The 21,704-nt window shown below is 39.1% G+C and overlaps 1 protein-coding gene across 32 annotated transcripts in view; it reads right to left on the bottom strand.

Annotated features, from left to right (window-relative positions):
• Window positions 1–21,704, bottom strand: part of DLG2 (discs large MAGUK scaffold protein 2) — a 2,236,304-nt gene that overhangs the window by 707,006 nt on the left and 1,507,594 nt on the right. For all 32 annotated transcript variants that reach the window (XM_043451476.1, XM_043451478.1, XM_043451480.1 and 29 more), the window contains one exon: window positions 8,738–8,862. In XM_043451476.1, the coding sequence (XP_043307411.1) occupies window positions 8,738–8,862 (125 nt within the window). The remainder of the gene's footprint in view (window positions 1–8,737; window positions 8,863–21,704) is intronic.

Below are 21,704 nucleotides of genomic sequence, written 5' to 3'. Positions count from 1 at the left end.
AAGTTTTTTTCTCCGTCTTGTCTGGGATTAGAAATGATTATGCTGGGGGCTAAGAGATTAAATCATGTCACTTGTCAGGAAATGGACAAGTAACCATCTCTTCTGCCTGCTACTGCATGCTGCTTTTGCACTGCGAATGGCTTTCATAAATGCACTGCTGTGTAGAATATCATTGCTGCATCCTCAAGTAGAGACTGTCATGTGATAGCTCTTCTCCAGGATGTCAGATCAATATTGGCCCTCTGCAATCCTGGGACCTGAAGCCACACAGAGGGCATTTTTATGATTCAGATACAAAAGTGGAAACAAAAATCATCCTCCAAAGCATGGAAATATATCTATTTTGTTCTGGAAGAAAACCTAATGATCTTACATTAAAGAGAAGCAATGTTATTAATTTTTAATAATTACTTCTAGAAGAAAAAATATAAACGACTGCTACATTTTTTTAAAGTTCAATTTTTCTGTTAATCAAATAAATTCAAAGCAAAACAAGGAAAGGTACCACTGTTTGCCTTGGCCAATAGCCCCAAATCATATACATTCAGGCACATGAAACGCTTATGACATTTGTAAAATAGGCCCTCTCTGAGACTGTTGGTGGAACTAGAATCTTTCTGGAAGGAAATTTAGCAATATGTATCAAAATTCTTTGAGACGTGCATAGAAATTCTACTTCTAGAAATATATCCTAAAGAATTTATGGAAAACAGAATCAGTAATGTCTTCCAAAAGATAACCAGTTATTTAAAATGCTAAGAAACTGAAAATAACCTAAAACTCCTAACAATGTATATAGTAAACATATTATTAAACGGAAATTAAAATATGTGTAAAGGTTTTTCTTAAAATGATGTAGGGAAAAGTTTATGAAATAAAGTCATGCAAAGTTAAACAAATGCTCAATATTATATATAGTGTGATCTAAACAAGATAAATAGAATAGCAAAAATACCAGAAATAAGTGTACAAAAATATTAATACTTTTGCATCAACAAAGATGTTGATATTATTTAGTGTAAAAATGAAGATGTTGTGTCTTGTGTAGCTTTTGTCTACTCTTCTGCATTTTATACCTATTCCACAAGGACAATTATCACGTCCATAAAAATATGTACTGCTGCTGCTGCTAAGTCACTTCAGTCATGTCCGACTTTGTGTGACCCCATCCCTGGGATTCTCCAGGCAAAAACACTGGAGTGGGTTTCCATTTCCTTCTCCAACGCATAAAAGTGAAAAGTGAAAGTGAAGTCGCTCAGTCATGTCCGACTCTTCCCGACCCCATGGACTGCAGCCTACCAGGCTCCTCTGTCCATGGGATTTTCCAGGCAAGAGTACTGGAGTGGGGTGCCATTGCCTTCTCCGAAAAATACGTACACAATGCATTATATTCAAAAAGAGACTGCACAGGAAAAAGATCACTATCCAAAGAAGTTCCTTTAAACCATCACATGCTGTCTTTTTTTTTTTTTTTTTTCATCACATGCTGTCTTGCTGGCCTTTTAACTTAGCCCTCATCTCACATTTTCCTTAGAGCTTCTGACTCTCTCCCTCTCTCCCACCCCAGGTTCAAATCTCCAGCCATCAGCTGTAACAAGGTATTTCAGCTAACCTCTGTCTCTGCTGTCCCTCTCCTTGAGGGACCATTTCTTCCTTATTTCTGACCTCAATCCACTCCTTTGTTTCTGAATGCTTTCATTTTGCTTCCAGGCGTGTGAAGGGCCTGAGTCTAGCCAGGAAGCTTGATCAGTATTTCTGAAGATCTGTGTGTGGTAGTGCTGGCAGAGACAAGCCCGTCTACAGCACAATATCAGGGTCTAGAATGCCATAGAGTTCATGCTAACATTTTATTACTTCATAAAAAGTTATCACAACATCTTCAGTTTAAAGCACTATGCATTTATTATCTCAGAGTTTTAGTGGATTAGAAATCTGAACACAGTTTAGTGGACTCTTCTATTCTGGGCCCCACAAGGCTACAATCAAGGTGTCGGCTAACTGCATTCTTTCAAAAGTTTGGGGTTCTCTTCCAAGCTCAAGTGGTTATTAGCAGAACTCAGCTGTGTGACTGACATCTCCCATCTTGCTAGCTGTTATCTGGGGACCATTCGTAAAGGGTGCCTTCAGCTTCTTGCCACATGGATGCCTCACAGGTCCTCTCACAATATGGAAGTTTGCCTCACCCAGATCAGCAGGAGAATCTCTGTACTTTCCTTCTCTTTTGAATAATCATCATCATCATCTTCTTTTTAAATGAAGTATAGTTGATTTACAATGTTGTAAATCTGTACTTTTAAGGTACTCCTTGGATTAGATCAGGCTTACAAGGGATGAAGTGAAGAAGTGAAGTCGCTCAGTCATGTCCGACTCTTTGTTAGCCTGGCAGGCTCCTCTGTCCATGGGATTTTCCAGGCAAGAATACTGGAGTGGGTTGCCATTTCCTTCTCCTTACAAGCGATAATCTCCCTTTTAAGTAGTTCAAAGTCAACTGATTAGGCACCTTAATTACATCTATGAAATCTCTTTTGTCATAAAAAGAAAGTTATCATAGGAGTGACATACTACCATATTCACATACCCTCCCGTACTCAGGGGATGTGGGCCTCTGAAGGTCATTTTAGAGTTCTGCTCTCCGTAAGTGTCCCTTCCTGGCTGTCATAGCCTCATGGCTTAAGTTCAGTTTTCTGTTAAATGACTGCTTCTCTGGGTTGGGTGGTGTTGGGAGCCTTTGAAATTTACACAACTTCTTCACACTCTCTATTGTATTTAATCTTTACTGCAGCTTCCTGATACATATGCTCCTACCTCCAATTTACCAGTGAGGGACCTGGAGCACAGAGAGCTTAAAGAGAGGTCCAAGGTCACTTGGTTAGAAAGCAGAACTTGAAACCCAGATCCTCTACACCAAATAGCATGTTCTTTCTCCAGCATCTCTCCTCTGAGGCACACACTGAGACTTGAGTTCAGTTTGGAGTCTGATCTAACTAGGGAGAAAGTCACCTCTCACCTCATCTGCATCTTAAACTTCAGGCTCATTTTATATTGGGTGTGACTGAAGACACACAGGTAGGCTTTTCATAATGAACTCAGAATTTCCAGAATAATGTAGATGTTAGTGCTTCATTCCTCCTTATAAAGTTACCACAGGTTTAGCAACTTGAAACATGACCTATTTATTAGTTCACTGTCTGTATAAGTCAGGAGTCTGACCTAGTGTGGCTGGAATCTCTGCTCAGGTTCCTCCAAGGCTGAAATCCTGGAGTCAACCGAGCTACATTCTCATCTGAAGTTCAGGGTCTTCTTCCAACTCATGTGGTTGTGGTAAGACTCAGTTGCTTGCAGTTGTGGGATAGAGGTCCCTTGCTTCCTTGCTGGCTATCAGCTGGGGCCTCTCTCTGCTCCTAGGGGCCATCCTCATCTTTTTCAGATGGCCTCCTCCATCTTCAAACCAGGAACAATGTTGAGTACTTCGCTGATTCTGAATCTCTTCGACTTCCCATTCTGCTACCAGCCAGAGAAAGCTCTCCACTGTTAAGGCTCCTGTGATTAGATCAGGCTAACCTGCATGCTCTCCCTATCCTATGGCAACGATGCCATACAATGTAACCACAGGAGTGAGAGCTCATCATGGTCATTGGTTCTATGGATTAGGGTGTGGAATCCTGAGGAGTGGCATTTTGAGAATGCTGCTTAGCCTATGCATCTTTGAAATAGCATTTCTCCCACCCTGCAGGATAACTTGGAACATAAATACATAGACATTAGACCCAGGCCACCTAGGTTCAAATTATGCCTCCAACAGGTACTAGCAATACAATCTTCTTAAGGTACTCAACTGCTTATCTCAGTTCCTTGATTTTCTTACCTACAAAGTGGGTGTAATACTATTACTCTCATCAAGTTATGCCCTTTAAGTAAGCTAATGTGCCAGAAAAGTTTTTGGCACATTGAGGTATTGTGTTGTCCTTGCTATTATGATTATTGACCTAATTATTATCCACTAGTGTAGAGTCCAGATTACTACTCTCCTTGGAGCAGACCCATTACCTCACTTTAACAGGCTTCAGTTTCTCTTTCAGTTTAAGTATTATTTAATTGTCAAAATAAAATTTATAATAAGAAGTATACATCAGAAAACTTTTATGAGTCTCTAACTCATAGGATAGACCAAACAATTTGTCAGGTTGAAAAACAAAACAGAACTATGTTTAGTTTGTGAGCTTAGTTTTTCAGTAAGGGAAACATATCGGATTCAGTTGATTGCATTAGAAACTTGAGAAGAGAAACACAGAAACTCTTTAAGTACCATAGCTAAATGGGTTTTAATTCAATGTTATCATCAAGAGAAAAAGGGATGTGAAAAGATAGCAACAGGAAGTTTAGGGAAGGCCATAGAGGATGAAAAGGAACCAAAAGAAAGGTGGAAAGGATGAGAGGAGAGGGAAAAGAAGAAGGAATGGAAAAATAACAGAGGAAAGACTACTGAGAAGAGAGGGCTGGTAAAGAAAAGGGCAAAACATTGCTAAAATTTACTTGGTATAGCTAGGGACTTAGATTATCTTACTGAATCCTCAGAATAGGTATTACTGTAATCACTTTATAGATGAGAAAACAGCACCTAAAAGAGTTTAATTTTTCCAAAACCAAATATGTTAATATACAGGTATCAGAACCTACATCTTTCCAGAGTGCATTTCTATGTGTTGCTACCTTGTGCAAAAAGACTAATAGTGAGATAGAAAGTACTCTTCACACATTGCTGGTCCAGCTTCAAAGACTGTTCCTGACACAATGAGAAAAGACTTCTTAGATGGGCTTGGGTGTTAAGGACACTAAACACTACCTTAGAATGTTATTTTCTTGATTCACGACAGCTGGAGTCTAGTTAAAACTGACCCCTGAATGATTGATGCTTCAGGATAAATCACTTGTTTGAGCCTTCGTTTCCCCATCCATAAAATGTAGGCTTTGAACCAGATAAAAAGGTGAATTCTGAAATCTATCCTTCATGTCATGAGGCCAGACTTTCAACTGTTATTCTTGAGCTCTCAGATGCCCCCAGACCATCCAAGTTCATGGCAGAAAGGAGTAAGGTGGGCAACAGTCTCAGTGGTAGCAGCAAGGCTCTGTCATGAAGACCTGGAGGCCCACTCCAGAGCTGTCCTCACGCAGGAACAAGGCTGTGATGTAGACTGGAGAAATGCTGTGAGGATCACTGTTGAGAGTTTTTCAGGTCATTCACTGCACAACCTCACTGGGTAATATTCACACACACAGTCACAGCCCACTGCTCAATGTCATGTGCCGAACTGGACGGGGAGAGGGGTTTGGGGGAGAGTGGACACATGTGTATTATGGCTAAGTCTCTTGGCTGTTCACTGAAACTATCACAACATTGTTAATCGTCTGTACCCCAATACAAAATGTTTTTTTGGTGTTAAAAAATAAATAAAATTAAAAAAATAAATGAAACAAAAAAAATGGAGCTTCTCCAGGGTCAAATATTAGCAAATACTATTCCCACTCCCTGATTCCAGGAAGCCAGGACAAAGACCAGTGGGTAGAGTTCATAATAAAAACAACTGTGGCTCAGTAGAAAAATAGCAAACTTTGCAGTGTTCAGAATTTCCCATTAGCATGTGTAAAACTTTATATTTGGGAATTTTTAGTCTAAGGTCCCATGAGGTAGGGGATTCTACTAATGAACAAGAGTTTAGAGAGTATATAAGCGACATACAGATTTTGGAATGTATTCAAAGATAGATGAGTGATCTTAAAAAACTTAATTCTTAATTTCCTAAGTCCATATTATGATGGCCATAATAACTATAACTACCTCATATGGCTGTTTTAAGTACATAAAAGATTGTGTGTATCTATATCTCTATTTACATTATCTATCCATCTATCCTTCAGTCTGTGTATCCATCCATCCATCCACCCACCTACCAACCTATCTACCTAGCCTACCTACATGAGCACAACGCTCCACACACGATAGAAGCTCCATAAATGTTAGCGGCCATTATGATTATGTTCTTTACAACTACTGAGTAATGCTTTCAACACAGCAGAGCTTCCTTTTATCTCTGCGGGCATGAGCAGAGTGGTGGTACTCTCAGAGATGCCATTTTTCATGCTTATTTGTAGGATAATCACATAACATAAAGTCCATTTTATCCAATGCTTAGGGCGGAGATTTGGCGGAGGTGAAACCTTCCCTACTTCTAGGTAAAGAATGGTATGAAACAATGATGATGGTCCACTTTTCTGAAGTTTCCTCTAACAACTTTATTACTCAACTTTTAAAATGGAGCTTCTCCTAATATCATATGGCATCCCTTATATGTGGAATCTAAAAAGAAATGGTACAAATGAACTTAATTACAAAACGGAAAAAGACTCACAGATTTAGAAAATGAACTCATGGCTGCTGGGGGGAAGATGCAGTTAGGGACTTTGGGAAGGTCATATACACACCGATGTATTTAAAGACCCATTGTAGAGCACATGGAACTCTGCTCAATGTTATGTGCCAGCCTGGATGGGAGAGGGGTTTGGGGGAGAATGGATACATGTATATGTATGACTAAGTCTCTTTGCTGCTCACCTAAAGCTATCAGAACATTGTTAAGTGGCTGTACCCCATTACCAAATGTTTCTTGGTGCTAAAAAAAATCAATACAAATAAAATTAAAAAAAAATAAACAAAACAAAAAAAAATGGAGCTTCTCCAGGGTCTAATATTAGCAAATACTATCCCCACCACGACTCTTAGAATTAACACATCTATTTCGAATCTCTCATTCTGCAGCATGGATGTCGTCCCCTCACCCAGAAATCAGTTTTGTCAATTCAGCCTGAAAGGTCTATTGCCAAAAAGCATGTGAATCCTGTGGGAGTGCCACTCATTTCCTTTCTTGCTGATAGGAGATGCAGATGTACCTGAAAAAAGGTGTGAGGTTCCTTGACAAGCTGCAAAGATGCGGCTGTCAAAAATAATCACTGCGTCAGAACAGCTGGAGACTGAAAAAGTGTCCCTGGATGCTTTATAAAAAACAGCAAGCCGGCCTCTTCATGCTTCATAAAAAAGCACAGTGAGGAAGGGCTGTGAAGCTTACATATCTGCCCCTTAGGTCACAGCTTTCAGTGTGGTTCCATGTAACACAAGGGCTTCCCAGGGGCTGCCTGTGGTAAAGAATTTGCCTGCCAATGCAGCAGACATAAGAAACCAGGGTTTGATCCCTGGGTCAGGAAGATCCCCTGGAGGAGGGCATGGCAACCCACTCCAGTGTTCTTGCCTGGAGAATCCCATGGACAGAGGAGCCTGGCGGGCTATGGTTCATAGGGTTGCAAAGAGTCAGACATGACTGAAGCAACTTAACATATGCAAGCTAAAAATATTCCTAACTGTTGGTCTGCACTACCCTCTCTCCCTACTCATTGATTTACCCTCCTCTCTCTTCTCATTTTACTCATTCATTCATGCAAAAATTCACTCATTCATTCAGAAAGTATTTATGAACTCACATCTATATATAACTGCTTGACCTAAGGAGATTTACAATCTAGTAGCTTCCCCAATGACTAAACAGTAAAGAATCGAATCCGCCTGCAAAACAGGAGATGAGGGTACAATCCCTGGGTTGGGAAGATCCCCTGCAGTAGGAAATGGCAACCTACTCCAGTATTCTTGCCTGAAAAACCGCATGGACAGAGGAGCCTAGTGGTCCTCATCCATGTGGTCGCAAAGGGTTGGATATGACTCAACATGCACATGCTAAAATAATACTGGGGCATTTCTTCAGGGGAAGTCTCTCCTAATTGTTCAGTCTATAATTCTTTTAGCTGGTGTTTTGACTTCTAATAAAATTTTATATTATTGACTAAGAGCTCCATGTGGGTGACTCTCATTTTGACAAATAATCTTTAGATTTTATTTTATTTTTTTAATTTTTGGACCACTTGGCATGTAGGATCTTAGTTTCCCAACCAGGAATTGAACCTGAGCCCCCTGCACTGGAAGCACAGAGTCTTAACCACAGGACTTCCAGGGAAGTTCCAATCTTTAGTTCTTTAAAGAGACGGGCCCTGGCTCAAGCTATCACTATTGCATCCTGAGCAGGATCTGGCTCTACTTCCAACGTCACCTGGTGTTCTCCATCTAAGACAAACTGGTTTCCTTCTTTGCTGGGACCCCATGCTCCTTCTACCTCCGTGTTCTCATTCAGGTTTGTGAGGTTAGTAAAATCTTATTTTTTTAAGACTCAGCCTGGAATCTTCTTATGGAATACCTTTTTAGACTCTTTCCATCCCAACTCCTACAGAAAATCCCAAATCCGTGAATACATACAAGGTGCATAATATGACATTTCTTTGTTAATACTACTTACAGTATATCATTTTCTACACATTTTATTATTTGCTCATCAGCTCATACTATTTTTCTTTCCTACCAGACTGAAGACCCCATGGAACAAAAGATGACATCCGTATTCCTTCCTCCCACTGCTGAATTCAGCCCAATGCTGAATGCGGTAGCCGTCAACAAACACTAATTAAATACTAGTTGAAATTCACCAAGAGATCTGGAAAGTCATTGCAGAAAGCTTGCTTTGACAGTTTTTTCTTTCAAGTACAGAACTTTTGGAGAATTGTTATTCTCCAAAGGCACAGATATGTCTCACTGATGTGGCAGATTTACTTTCCAAATAATTCTAACATTTCAGATCATTACCTGAGTCTGCCATCCTCTGCTGCAGCACCTCCTGGTATAATCTTCGTAATAAATATGCCAGGGTCATCTCCAATGTGGGGATTATCTGTCCCTCCAGCAATACTGAATCCCAGGCCAGAATTTCCCTGTAGAAACAATAAGTAGACATTAAATGATGTGGCTGTCATCTAAACCTAGTTCCCCTTGTACTCTGCCTTATCATCTTACTACTCAAATGGAAATCAGGTGATAACAGCCTTGTATGCAAAGCCATAAACTGCACCATCAGCAGAAAAAGGAAGGTCAGGGAAAGTACTCAGGTTTGTCCCTGTATTGCAAGAATTCAAGTGCTTCATGTTTCTGCTTATTCAAAGGGCCTTACATTTTTGCTTCTAAGAAACACAGCCTTTATTACAAACTCAAATGGTCATGATGAAATAAAAGTTGACACTGTGCAATATGAGAAAATGCAAAAGATTATTATGGTCCATTATAAAAATTATACACACATACAAAAAAGAACAGACGGAAGCAGGTTATGTGAAAAACATTTGATCTGACGGAGTAGTGAAATTTGGGTGTGTTTCCATTCTGCTATTTCTGGTATTGTTGCTCTAATATTGTTTATCCATCAAATAAGTGTATTTTCCTATTTGTTAACAGGAACTTTGACTTCAGAAGGCAACAGCCCCTTCTAGAGTCATAGCAAACGTGAGACAGTTTTCAGTAATAAGTTGGTCTTAATTTGCTATAGATACAGACAAGGAATACATTATTGTTGCAGCATGTAAATTTGAACAGCTTATGTTCTAATATAGCTTTCATACTTACTCCTGTAGACTACAGTAACTGACAACCAATGTACATATAACCATATAAAATTTACATGCAATACATAATTAAAAGTCTCCCCCAAATTCACAAACCATTGCACTTATCTCTTATTTTCATATTCTCTTTTAATCTCCATCTCCATGGCTACATTTTTGTTTCCATATTATGTTCCATTTTTTTCCTATTCACTTTATATTTTCAGTCATTTTTATACAATTAGAAAGTCTTTATAATTATCCATTTAAGTGATTAAATAATATTTCACTAAGGTCATTTAACCAGTCCCTTGTCACTGGATATTTAACTTCTCTATATACTCTTACAACAAATACAGCTTACTAAAGTTATGATCGTTTGATTAAGTTCTGCTCATGGGTAAAAAGAGATGATGAATAAGAAATTAGTTGTTAATCCAGAAAAATTAATTAGGCCACTCAATTAGAGAAGTTCAGTGTTAAGATAAGATCAAGTATAACTTGACAGGTATACTACCACTGCAAATGTCAGGGTAAATCTTAGCAATTTTTATTGACTGAACTAATAAAACTCTGAATTTTCAGAGGGTTGTTCTCACAATTACATACTAAAAGGTTGAAGTTAATAATTTAACCATGGCCACTAAAATCTCATGTCTCTGTACTTCTGACTTCTAATTCTGTTGTTTTCTTTGAAAAACTCCAATGTTCCTGGGATATTATCTGACTATTTAAAAGCAGCCACATAATTTGTCATTGTTGTTCAGTCTCTAAGTTATGACTATTTGTGACCCCATGGATTGCAACATGCCAGGCTTTCCCGTTCTTCACTATTTCCCAGAGTTTGCTCAACTTCAGGTCCATTGAACCAGTGATGCTATCTAATCATCTCATCCTCCATCACCCTGATCTCCTCCTGCCCTCAATCTTCTCAGTATCAGAAGTGAAAGTGTTAATTGCTCAGTCGTGTCCAACTCTTTGTGACCCCACCAACACCAGCCTCCTCTGTCCATGGAATTCTCCAGGCAAGAATACTGGAGTAGGTGGCCATTCCCTTCTCCAGGGGATCCTCCTGACCCAGGGATTGAAACCAGGTCTCCTACATTGCAGGCAGATACTTCAACATCTGAGCCACCAGAGAAGACCAGGGTCTTTACCAATGAGTCTGTTCTTCACACCAAGTGTCCAAAGTATTGGAACTTCAGCTTCAGCATCAGTCCTTCCAATGAATATTTAGGCTTGATCTCCTTTAGGATTGACTGGTTTGATCTCCTTGCTGTCCAAGGAACTCTCAAGAGCCTTCTCCAGTACCACAATTTGAAAGAAACAATTCTTCAGGGCTCAATCTTCTTTATGGTCCAACTCTCACATCTATACATGACTACTGGAAAAAACATAGCTTTGGCCATATGGACCTTTGTTGGCAAAGTGATATCTCTGCTTTTTAATATGCTATCTAGGTTTGTCATAGCTTTCCTTGTAATGAGCAAGCATTTTTCAATTTCATGGCTGTGGTCATCATCAGCAGTGGTTTTGGAGCCCAAGAAAATAAAATCTGCCACTGTTTCCACTTGTCCCCCATCTATTTGCCATGAAGAGATGAGGCCAGATGCCATAAACTTAGTTTTTTGAATGTTGAGCTTTAAGCCAGCTTTTTCACTCTCCTCTCTCACCTTCATCAAGAAGCTCTTTAGTCCCTTTTCACTTTCTGCCATTAGAGTGGTGTCATTGGTATATCTGAGGTTGTTGATATTTCTCCTGGAAATCCTGATTCCAGCTTATGAGTCATCCAGCCTAACATTTTGAATGATATACTCTGGGAGAAATATCAATAACGAAAGATACACAGATGACACCACCCTTATGGAAGAAGTGAAGAAGAGCTGAAGAGCCTCTTGATGAAAGTGAAAGAGAAGAGTGAAAAAGTTGGCTTAAAAGTCAACATTCAGAAAACTAAGATCATGGCATCTGGTCCCATCACTTCATGGCAAACAGATGGGGAAACAATGGAAATAGTGCCAGACTTTATTTTCTTTGGCTCCAAAATCACTGCAGATGGTGACTGTAGCCATTAAATTAAAAGACGATTGTTCCTCATACCTCAACATAATAAAAGCTATATATGACAAACCCACAGCAAGCATCACCCTCAATGGTGAAAAATTGAAAGTATTTCCCCTGAAATCAGGAACAAGACAAGGATGCCCACTCTCACCACTACTATTCAACATAGTGTTGGAAGTTTTGGCCACAGCAATCAGAGCAGAAAAAGAAGTAAAAGGAATCCAGATAGGAAAAGAAGAAGTGAAACTCTCGCTGTTTGCAGATGACATGATCCTCTACATAGAAAACCCTAAAGACTCTACCAGAAAATTACTAGAGCTAATCAATGAATATAGTAAAGTTGCAGGATATAAAATTAACACACAGAAATCCCTTGCATTCCTATACACTAACAATGAGAAAACAGAAAGAGAAATTAAGGAAACAATACCATTCACCATTGCAACAAAAAGAATAAAATACTTAGGAGAATATCTACCTAAAGAAACAAAAGACCTATACATAGAAAACTATAAAACACTGATGAAAGAAATCAAAGAGGACACAAACAGATGGAGAAACATACCGTGTTCATGGATTGGAAGAATCAATATTGTCAAAATGGCTATTCTACCCAAAGCAATCTATAGATTCAATGCAATCCCTATCAAGCTACCAACGGTATTTTCACAGAACCTAGACCAAAGAATGTTTCACAATTTGTTGGAAATACAAAAAACCTTGAATAGCCAAAGTAATCTGAGAAAGAAGAATGAACTGGAGGAAATCAACCTGCCCTGACTCAGACCTACTTACAAAAGCCACAGTCATCAAGACAGGTGTTGGTACTGGCACAAAGACAGAAATATAGATCAATGGAACAGAATTAGAAAGCCCAGAGATAAATCCCACGAACTTTATGGACACCTCTATCTTTGACAAAGGAGCAAGGATATACAATGGAAAAAAGACAACTTCTTTAACAGATGGTGCTGGGAAAGCTGGTCAACCACTTTGTAAAAGAATGAAACTAGAACACTTTCTAACACCAATACACAAAAATTAAACTCAAAATGGATTAAAGATCTAAATGTAAGACCAGAAACTATAAAACTCCTAGGAGGAGAACATAGGCAAAAACACTCTCCACTTAACCACAGCAAATCCTCTATGACCCACTCCCAGAATAAATTGGAAATAAAAGCAAAACTAAACAAATGGGACCTAATGAAACTTAAAAGTTTTGCACAACAAAGGAAACTATGACTAAGGTGAAAAGACAGCCCTCAGATTGGGAGAAAATAATAGCAAATGAAGAAACAGACAAAGGATTAATCTCAAAAATATACAAGCAACTCCTGAAGCTCAATTCCAGAAAAATAAATGACCCAATCAAAAAATGGGCAAAAGAACTAAACAGACATTTCTCCAAAGAAGACATACAGATGGCTAACAAACACATGAAAAGGTGCTCAACATCACTCATTATTAGAGAAATGCAAATCAAAACCACAATGAGGTACCATTACACGCCAGTCAGGATGGCTGCTATCCAAAAGTCTACAAGCAATAAATGCTGGAGAGGGTGTGGAAAAAAGGGAACCCTCTTACACTGTTGGTGGGAATGCAAGCTAGTACAGCCGCTATGGAAAACAGTGTGGAGATTTCTTAAAAAACTGGAAATAGAACTGCCATATGACCCAGCAATCCCACTTCTGGGCATACACACTGAGGAAACCAGATGTGAAAGAGACACGTGCACCCCAATGTTCATCGCAGCACTGTTTATAATAGCCAGGACATGGAAGCAACCGAGATGCCCATCAGCAGATGAATGGATAAGGAAGCTGTGGTACATATACACCATGGAATATTACTCAGCCATTAAAAAGAATTCATTTGAATCAGTCCTAATGAGATGGATGAAACTGGAGCCCATTATACAGAGTGAAGTAAGCCAGGAAGATAAAGAATATTACAGCATACTAACACATATATATGGAATTTAGAAAGATGGTAACGATAACCCTATATGCAAAACAGAACGACAACCCTTTATGCAAAACAGAAAAAGAGACACAGAAGTACAGAACAGACTTTTGAACTCTGTGGGAGAAGGTGAGGGTGGGATGTTGTGAAAGAACAGCATGTATATTATCTATGGTGAAACAGGTCGCCAGCCCAGGTGGGATGCATGAGACAAGTGCTCGGGCCTGGTGCACTGGGAAGACCCAGAGGAATCGGGTGGAGAGGGAGGTGGGAGGGGGGATCGGGATGGGGAATACGTGTAAATCTATGGCTGATTCATGTCAATGTATGACAAAACCCACTGAAAAAATAAATAAATAAATAAAAAGGAAAAAAAAATAAAAAAATAAAAGACGCTTGTTCCTTGGAAGAAAAGCTATGACCAACCTAGATGGCATATTAAAAAGCAGAGACATTACTTTGTCAACAAAGGTCAGTCTAGTCAAAGCTATGGTTTTTCTAGTAGTCATCTATGGATGTAAGGGTTGGACTATAATGAAAGCTGAGCACCGAAGAATTGATGCTTTTGAACTGTGGTGTTAAAGACTCTTGAGAGGCCCTTGGACTGAAAGGAGATCTAATCAGTCCATCCTAAAGGAGATCAGTCCTGAATATTCATTGGTAGGACTGATGCTGAAGCTGAAACTTCAATACTTTGGCCACCTAATGTGAAGAGCTGACTCATTGGAAAAGACCCTGATGCTGGGAAAGATTAAAGGCAGGAGGAGAAGGGGACGACAGAGGATGAGATGGTTGGATGGCATCACCAACTTCATTGACATAAGTTTGTCTGAGCAAGCTTCAGGAGTTGGTGATGGACAGGGAAGCCTTTCATGCTGCAGTCCATGGGGTCGCAGAGTCAGACACAATTGAGCAACTGAACTGAACTCTGCATATAAGTTAAATAAGCATGGTGACAATACACAGCCTTGTCTTACTCCTTTCCTAATTTTGAACCATTTCATTGTTCCACATCTGGTTCTAACTGTTGCTTCTTGACCTGCATACAGGTTTATCAGGAGACAGGTAAGGTGGTCTGGTATTCCCTTCTCTTTAAGAATTCTCCACAGTTTGCTGTGATCTACACAAAGACTTTCAAGTAGTCAATGAAGCAGATGCTTTTCTGGAATTCCCTTGCTTTTTCTATGATCCAATGGATGTTGACAATTTGATCTCTGGTTCCTCTGCCTCAATGTATGTATTAAATATTTATTAAACATCAGCTATGTGTTTGGCACTGGGCTAAGCCTTGGAGCTATAGCCATGAATCTTTTTTTTTAATGAGGCATATGAGGCATATGAGTCTATGAGGCATATGAAAGACAAGTGCAGAGTGCTGGAGCAACTAACAGATCCAAACATAAGGACTTTTCCTGAAGGTGAAGCGCGGTTAGTTTCTTTTGAGGAGGTAAGGGTGGGAGTTGGAGAGGAGGACAGAACGTCCCAAGCAGAGGGAAGAACATACGTAAAATCCCTGAAGTGACAGAGTGCATGACAGGTCCAAGAAACAGACAAGAAGGCAACAATGATGAAAGCAAGAAGGATAATTGGATGAGTCTCGAACATGAAGTTCTTCAAAACAGTGTATGTGAGTCCATTTTTGGTTTTAAGTACCTACTGACACCAGATGACTGTATCGTATTGTATGAATATCTCCTATGAGACTATTTTGAAGCTAAGGCTATAGGGATTAAGACCAAGTGATTTCTGCTTTCATGGAATTCAAGGCAGAGCAGAAAAGACCCACAGTTTGGCACTTGGTGATCAGTACCCTCAACTACACTGTCACATCAATAGCCGCCAATGAGGCAGTTTCTATAAGATCTTGGGCTTCAGAAGGTAAGGATGGGAAGATAAGTTTCTTCAGTGTAATTTTGGTCCAGCTCCAAAACATCAACTAGAATATATTGGTCTTATTAGAGTTGGCACCTCAACAATACCAATTCTTCATTAATGGGGTAAGGAAAGAGTCAAGAACAGACTAGAAGATGCTCTAAAGCTTGCTCCTGAAAATATAAAAATCTTGGGAGAGGGCACTCAAGACTTTGTCATTCAAGAAAACTACTCGCTCTACTTCCTTTATATTTTAGCCCTCAGGAACACTGAATTGCTCGCTGTTTCCTGCACAGTCTACTTGATAATTTATCTCTTGGCCGTTGCTTGTACTGAGCTCTCTACAAGAAATTTCCCACTCTCCCTGATGGTTCAGATGTCATTTGAGTTTCTGTAGATTTCTCTGCTTAGCTATGCTATGCACTGTGTTATTTTGAAATTGTATATTTACCAGTCTATCTTTCCTTCAAACTGACCTTATAGAAGGTGGGAACTGTATAATATTCACCTTTGTCTCCTGGCGCCTTGGGTGGCACATGGTTCCTCACATATTTGATGAATGAATGAACAGACAAACACATTTGCTGAGAATATTCTTGCAAAGGGAAGAGTCAGAAAAGACATAATACAAGAACACGATTAATATAGAAGTAGAAGTCATTTTGTTCTGTGCAGCTCCAAAACAAAAATGGAAAGACCGGAAATTCAAATTGTGGCTTAGCTGAAGGATGAATGAGGAGACGAGAACTGTTCAAACTGGAAACAGCCTGCTTTGCAAGAGAGGGAGGATCCTTCATTCAGTGGGTAGCTGGCTAGACATGGACATAGGGACCCAAACATCTACTGAGAGGTTAGGCTGTATGACTTCAAAGGATTCTTCTGGATCTCTGGCTAGATTTGCAGGAAAACTACTCTTGCCAATAGGAAAAAAAAAAAAAAAAAAAGAATGCCATAGGAACCTTTAGAGGAGGATGTAGGTTACTGCTACATTTTTTTATTGTATGGATTCACAGATCTTTGAAGTGATAGCTTTGATGACAACCTAGCAACACGCAAACATTGCTTTTAGACTCTAATACGGAGAATATGCTTCCCTGGTGGCTCAGATGGTAAAGAACCTGCCAGCAAGGCAGGAGACCTGGGTTCGATCCCTGGGTGGGGAAGATCCCCTGGAGAAAGGAATGGCTACCACTCCAGTTTTCTTGCCTGGAGAATCCCATGGACAAAAGAGCCTGGTGAGCTACAGTCCATGGGGTTGCAAAGAGTCGGATATGACTGAACAACTAACACACACATATGGAGAATATGGTGGTTTGGACATTTACTGGTAAACTCTGTCCTTGAATCCACTGTGAGTAAAGGAATGAATCAATCAAAGAATCCACAATGAAAAGAGGCAGGCAGAGACAGAGTAGGACTGGATCTGTGTTTCTGATCCCAGGATTCCCCAAAGCTCTTGTGTTTCAGTTAAAACCAGCCTGGCAGCTGGGCCTGGCCGGTCACAGCAGTTCTTTAGAAGAGGTTCATCTGAATTCAGCTAAGGAAATTATTAAAGTGCTTCCCCATCTCCCCTTGTTATTCTCACCCAGCCTTTCCTTTCAGGCCTTTGCTCCCCGCCAGCAGCGTTCAGTGGAGAGAGGGAGAGATAAAAACCAGCAGTGAAATCACTGCCTGCTGTTCTTCGTGGCAGAATCTCTCCAGTCCCCCTGACAATCATCCCAGAGCCGGCCAGCTGCCAGGGCAGACCCCAGAACTTCTGTCCTCTGTGCAGACATCTCTCCATGAGGACAGGCAGATCCCTGGCTGACAGCCTTAGATCCTGCAAATGGTGACTAATTAACTGAGTGTTGATACTTGACACAGTCAACGGAAACTCCAAGGTGCCTTGTGGGTGAGGGCAGCCTCTGTATAGCTTTCCAGGTGGGCTGCCATTTCCTTGCAGTTGGGCAGAGTCCACGTGTGAGAAGGTGGCTGCCCTGGACCATTATTCCTTCTGGTTCCCATTCCTCCACACTGGCTGACTCTCCCCCGGGAACACAAGTTCACTGCCTCGCCAATTCATGTACTACACTCTGTCACCTCTCAGGGAAAAGGCAAAAAAGCAAAAAGAAAAGAACATTTGCTATTTAACTGATGGCTGTAAATATAAATACCAGTATCTTCAGAAACATAAGCCCAAGCCCACTGCCTAGCCAAGGGGTACTTTCTCTTTCATGTACTACACTCTATCAAGTCTCAGAGGGGAAAAAAAAGAGAAAGAAAATAGCACAATGAAAAGAAAATTTAGGGAAAATGAAATGAAAAATAAAACATTTAAATGATGGTTGTGAATATAAATACAATATCCTCAGAGAATTCTTTTTTCATTAAAAGATTGTTCTTTAACAGAAAATTATCCCTAAAATGGGGTTACAAAAAAGAAGAGGAAAATACGGTGATATCATAATCATATGAATTTACAGAAGGTTCTATTGACAAAGAATTTCTTTTACTGTCAGAAGTTCCTACTTTCAAATACTATTTAATTTAGTAATTCAGTTCCAGGAATTTATCCTAAAGAAATAACCAGAGCTGTGTGCAATGATTTGTGTTCAAAGATTTGTGGCAGTATCATGCTTCTAATTCTAAAAACAAAACAAAAACCAACTTGTAATCGGAAACATTCAAACAATGGAGAAATAGTTAAAACGTACTGTGATATGTCTATCTGAATGTGGGAATATTTTAGAGCCATTAAAACTGCAGCAATATTTAATGATAATGGAAAATGTTCATTATACAACTGTGAGAGGAAAATATATGTATGAAATTTTAATTAAAGTATGATCACCACTAAAATATTAAAAAAAAGAATTGTTTTTTTTTTACTAAGAAATTTATGAATTACTAATTGGTAATAGTAAAACTGCTTAAGTAATAACTCAAACTACTTAAGAGGGAGAGACTTTTTTAAGTTATAAAATTCTTAATAAAATACTAAAAATGTCCTCAAGGGAACTAACATTTATTACATTTTTCTTTTTGGAACTAACATTGATTGCATTTTTCGTTCTGGAACTAACATTTATTGCATTTTTATGCAAAACTTTGAGCTAGGCTTCTTTTAATCCTCTATCTGATGGACAGTATTTTTCCCTTTTTCATGTATTAAAAAACAAAACACAAAAACAAATTAAAACCAAAAGAAAACCCTGGGGCTTAGAAGAGTGAAGCAACTTACTTAAAGACAGAAAGCAAGTAAATAGTGGAATTCAAATCCAAACAGGATATTTTAAGCTTCAAATACCAATTTTTCCCCTGTTACATCATATTGTCTCTTCTGGGTTAAATAATTTGATGATAAGGAAATAATAATTTAAAGAAAGGAACAACACACTATTAAATTTGTTTTGAAAATAATCTATACCACTCTTATCAGTTTCATAAAAATATTTTTAAAAATTGTAATGGAAAGCATGTATTTGGACCATTCAGACCTGTTTTTGAGTACCAGCTTTGCACTTTTTAGATGTTTGACGTTAGGTACATTTCTTAACTTTGAACCTAGCTTTCCTGTCTGTAAGATGTACATAATAGTAACTACTTCACAGCGCTATTAGAAAGATCAAAGTAAATGATATATGTACTAGCAGAGCATTGAGCATAGATCCTGGGAGGTGGGTGAAGAATAATCGATATTGGTTCATTTCCTTTGGTTTGATACCGCACTATTACGGGTATCCTTCTAAACATGAGGGCAATAAAGGTAAACGGAAGTAAGACAATGCAGTCTTTCATTCATACCTTTATCTATTCATCCAACAAGTATTTGTTGATGAATGTTGGCCTACAATTTTATCATATGTTATTTCTCTTTGTAAAGATAATTTAGCTACATATTCTAAATAGGGGAGAAAGGATAGCTAGGTAGGAAGCATTGAGAATGTTAAGTAAATAAAAGCTAGATAAAGGAAGACTCAAACACTGTGTTTTTAAGCTTTCAGTATCCATAGCCTATTTTGATGCATTGAATTTTGGTATTTCATCTGACAAATCCCAATATTTCTGTGCATTCCTTTCACTTCAGCAGGATCTACATGTTCCTTTCACTCTCTACCAAGAATATCAATGTAAAGTCTATCGTCAGCATATTGGAGAAGGCAAGGGCACCCCACTCCAGTACTCTTGCTTGGAAAATCCCATAGATGGAGGAGCCTGGTAGGCTACAGTCCATGGGGTCGCTAAGAGTCGGACGCAACTGAGCGACTTCACTTTCACTTTTCACTTTCATGCATTGGAAAAGGAAATGACAACCCCCTCTTATGCTCTTGCCTGGAGAATCCGAGGGATGGGGGAGCCTGGTGGGCTGTCATCTATGGGATCACACAGAGTAGGCCATGACTGAAGTGACTTAGCAGCAGCAGCAGCATCTACATATCTGCTCTAGCAGATATTTATTTTTAGTTACTATAATTTATACTATAAAATGAGCTTCCCAGGTGGCATTAGTGGTAAAGAATCTGCCTGCCAATGCAGGAGATGCAATTGATGCAGCTGGGCTCCCTGGGTCGGGAAGATCCCCTGGAGTAGGAAATGGCAACTCACTCTAGTCTTCTTGCCCAGAAAATTCTATGGACAGAAGAGCCTGGTGGGCTATAGTCCATGGGGTTATGAAGAGTCAGACACAAATAAATTACTAAGCACATACACACATACTACAAAATAATATATGTGTTATACATTTATATATTATATATATGCTATATATTTATATATATTTATAATGTATAAAATACTATATATATTTTCAAGTATATCAGTTCAGTATCAGTTCAGTCACTCATTTGTGTCCAACTCTTTGCAACCCTATGGACTGCAGTACGAAAGGCTTCCCTGTCCATCACCAACACCCAGAGTTTACTCAAAACTCATGTCTAGCGAGTCAGTGATACCATCCAATCATCTCATCCTTTGTCATCCCCTTCTCCTCCTGCCTTCAATCTTTCCCAGCATCAGGGTCTTTTCCAATGAGTCAGTTCTCCTCATCAGGTGGCCAACGTATTGGAGTTTCAGCTTCAGCATCAGTCCTTCCAATGAATATTCAGGACTGATTTCCTTTAGGATGGACTGGTTGGATCTCCTTTCAGTCCAAAGGACTCTCAAGAGTCTTTTCCAATACCACAGTTCAAAAGCATCAATTCTTCAGTGCTCAGCTTTCTTTATAGTCCAACTCTCACATCCATATATGACTACTAGAAAAACCATAGCTTTGACTAGACGAACCTTAATGTCTCTGCTTTTTAATATGCTAGCTAGGTTTGTCATAACTTTTCTTCCAAGGAGTAAGCGTCTTTTAATTTAATGGCTGCAGTCTCCATCTGCAGTGATTCTGGAGCCCAGAAAATAAAGTCTGTCACTGTTTCCACTGTTTCCCCATATATTTGCCATGAAGTGATGGGACCAGATGCCATGATCTTAGTTTTCTGAATGCTGAGCTTTAAGCCAACTTTTTCACTCTTCTCTTTCACTTTCATCAAGAGGCTCTTTAGTTCTTCTTTGCTTTCTGCCATAAGGGTGTTGTCATCTGCATATCTGAGGTTATTGATATTTCTCCTGGCAGTCTTGATTCAAGTATATAATTATATTTAATTTTTGACATGCACATAGACTGAAAATTACTTGTGTACAACTGGACCACTGGTCAACAAATAGAATAGAATGGTGACCAGTATAAGCAGGTAAACAGATAGTAGCAGATTAAAATAAAGAATTCTCTAGGCTATATGACAGGATAAAAACATTACTTAATAGAAAGGTCTATTAGTTTGCAAATAATTTTCTAAACTGTACTAAAAGCAATTTTATTTCAGGCAGTAGATCTTGAATAGTGCAGAGAATAAAGATCCTTTTTCATAGCCATTACCTATTGAAGTCATTCAAAGTCTCCTTCATCTACCTTCTCTAACATACTGCAATATTAAAAGATGAATGGCCCCAGGCCCATTATTAGGCTTTTATAAAGATATGAATGCAACACAGACATGCTTAACCACTGTTGCTTATAACTACAACAAATTTTTCCTTTTTATTTTTTTCCCTTAACATGCTAACAATCCATGTATCTTTGGCTAAAGGTCTTAGCCCAAGAATAGGAAATGCCTGTTGCCTGTTTTCACCCAGTTAGGACTTCTAGGAGTTGCATTTAGGATGTCTCAACGTTCACTTTATTCAACAGTATTTTTCTGGAAGCTATGGAGTGGAGGAGCCATCAGGAGATCTGCATTTGGGGATTATTC

Source organism: Cervus canadensis, chromosome 29 (genome assembly GCF_019320065.1).
Source record: "Cervus canadensis isolate Bull #8, Minnesota chromosome 29, ASM1932006v1, whole genome shotgun sequence".
NCBI lineage: Eukaryota > Metazoa > Chordata > Mammalia > Artiodactyla > Cervidae > Cervus > Cervus canadensis.
Note: the sequence above shows the minus strand (reverse complement) of the source record. Positions and strands in the feature narration are given on the sequence as shown.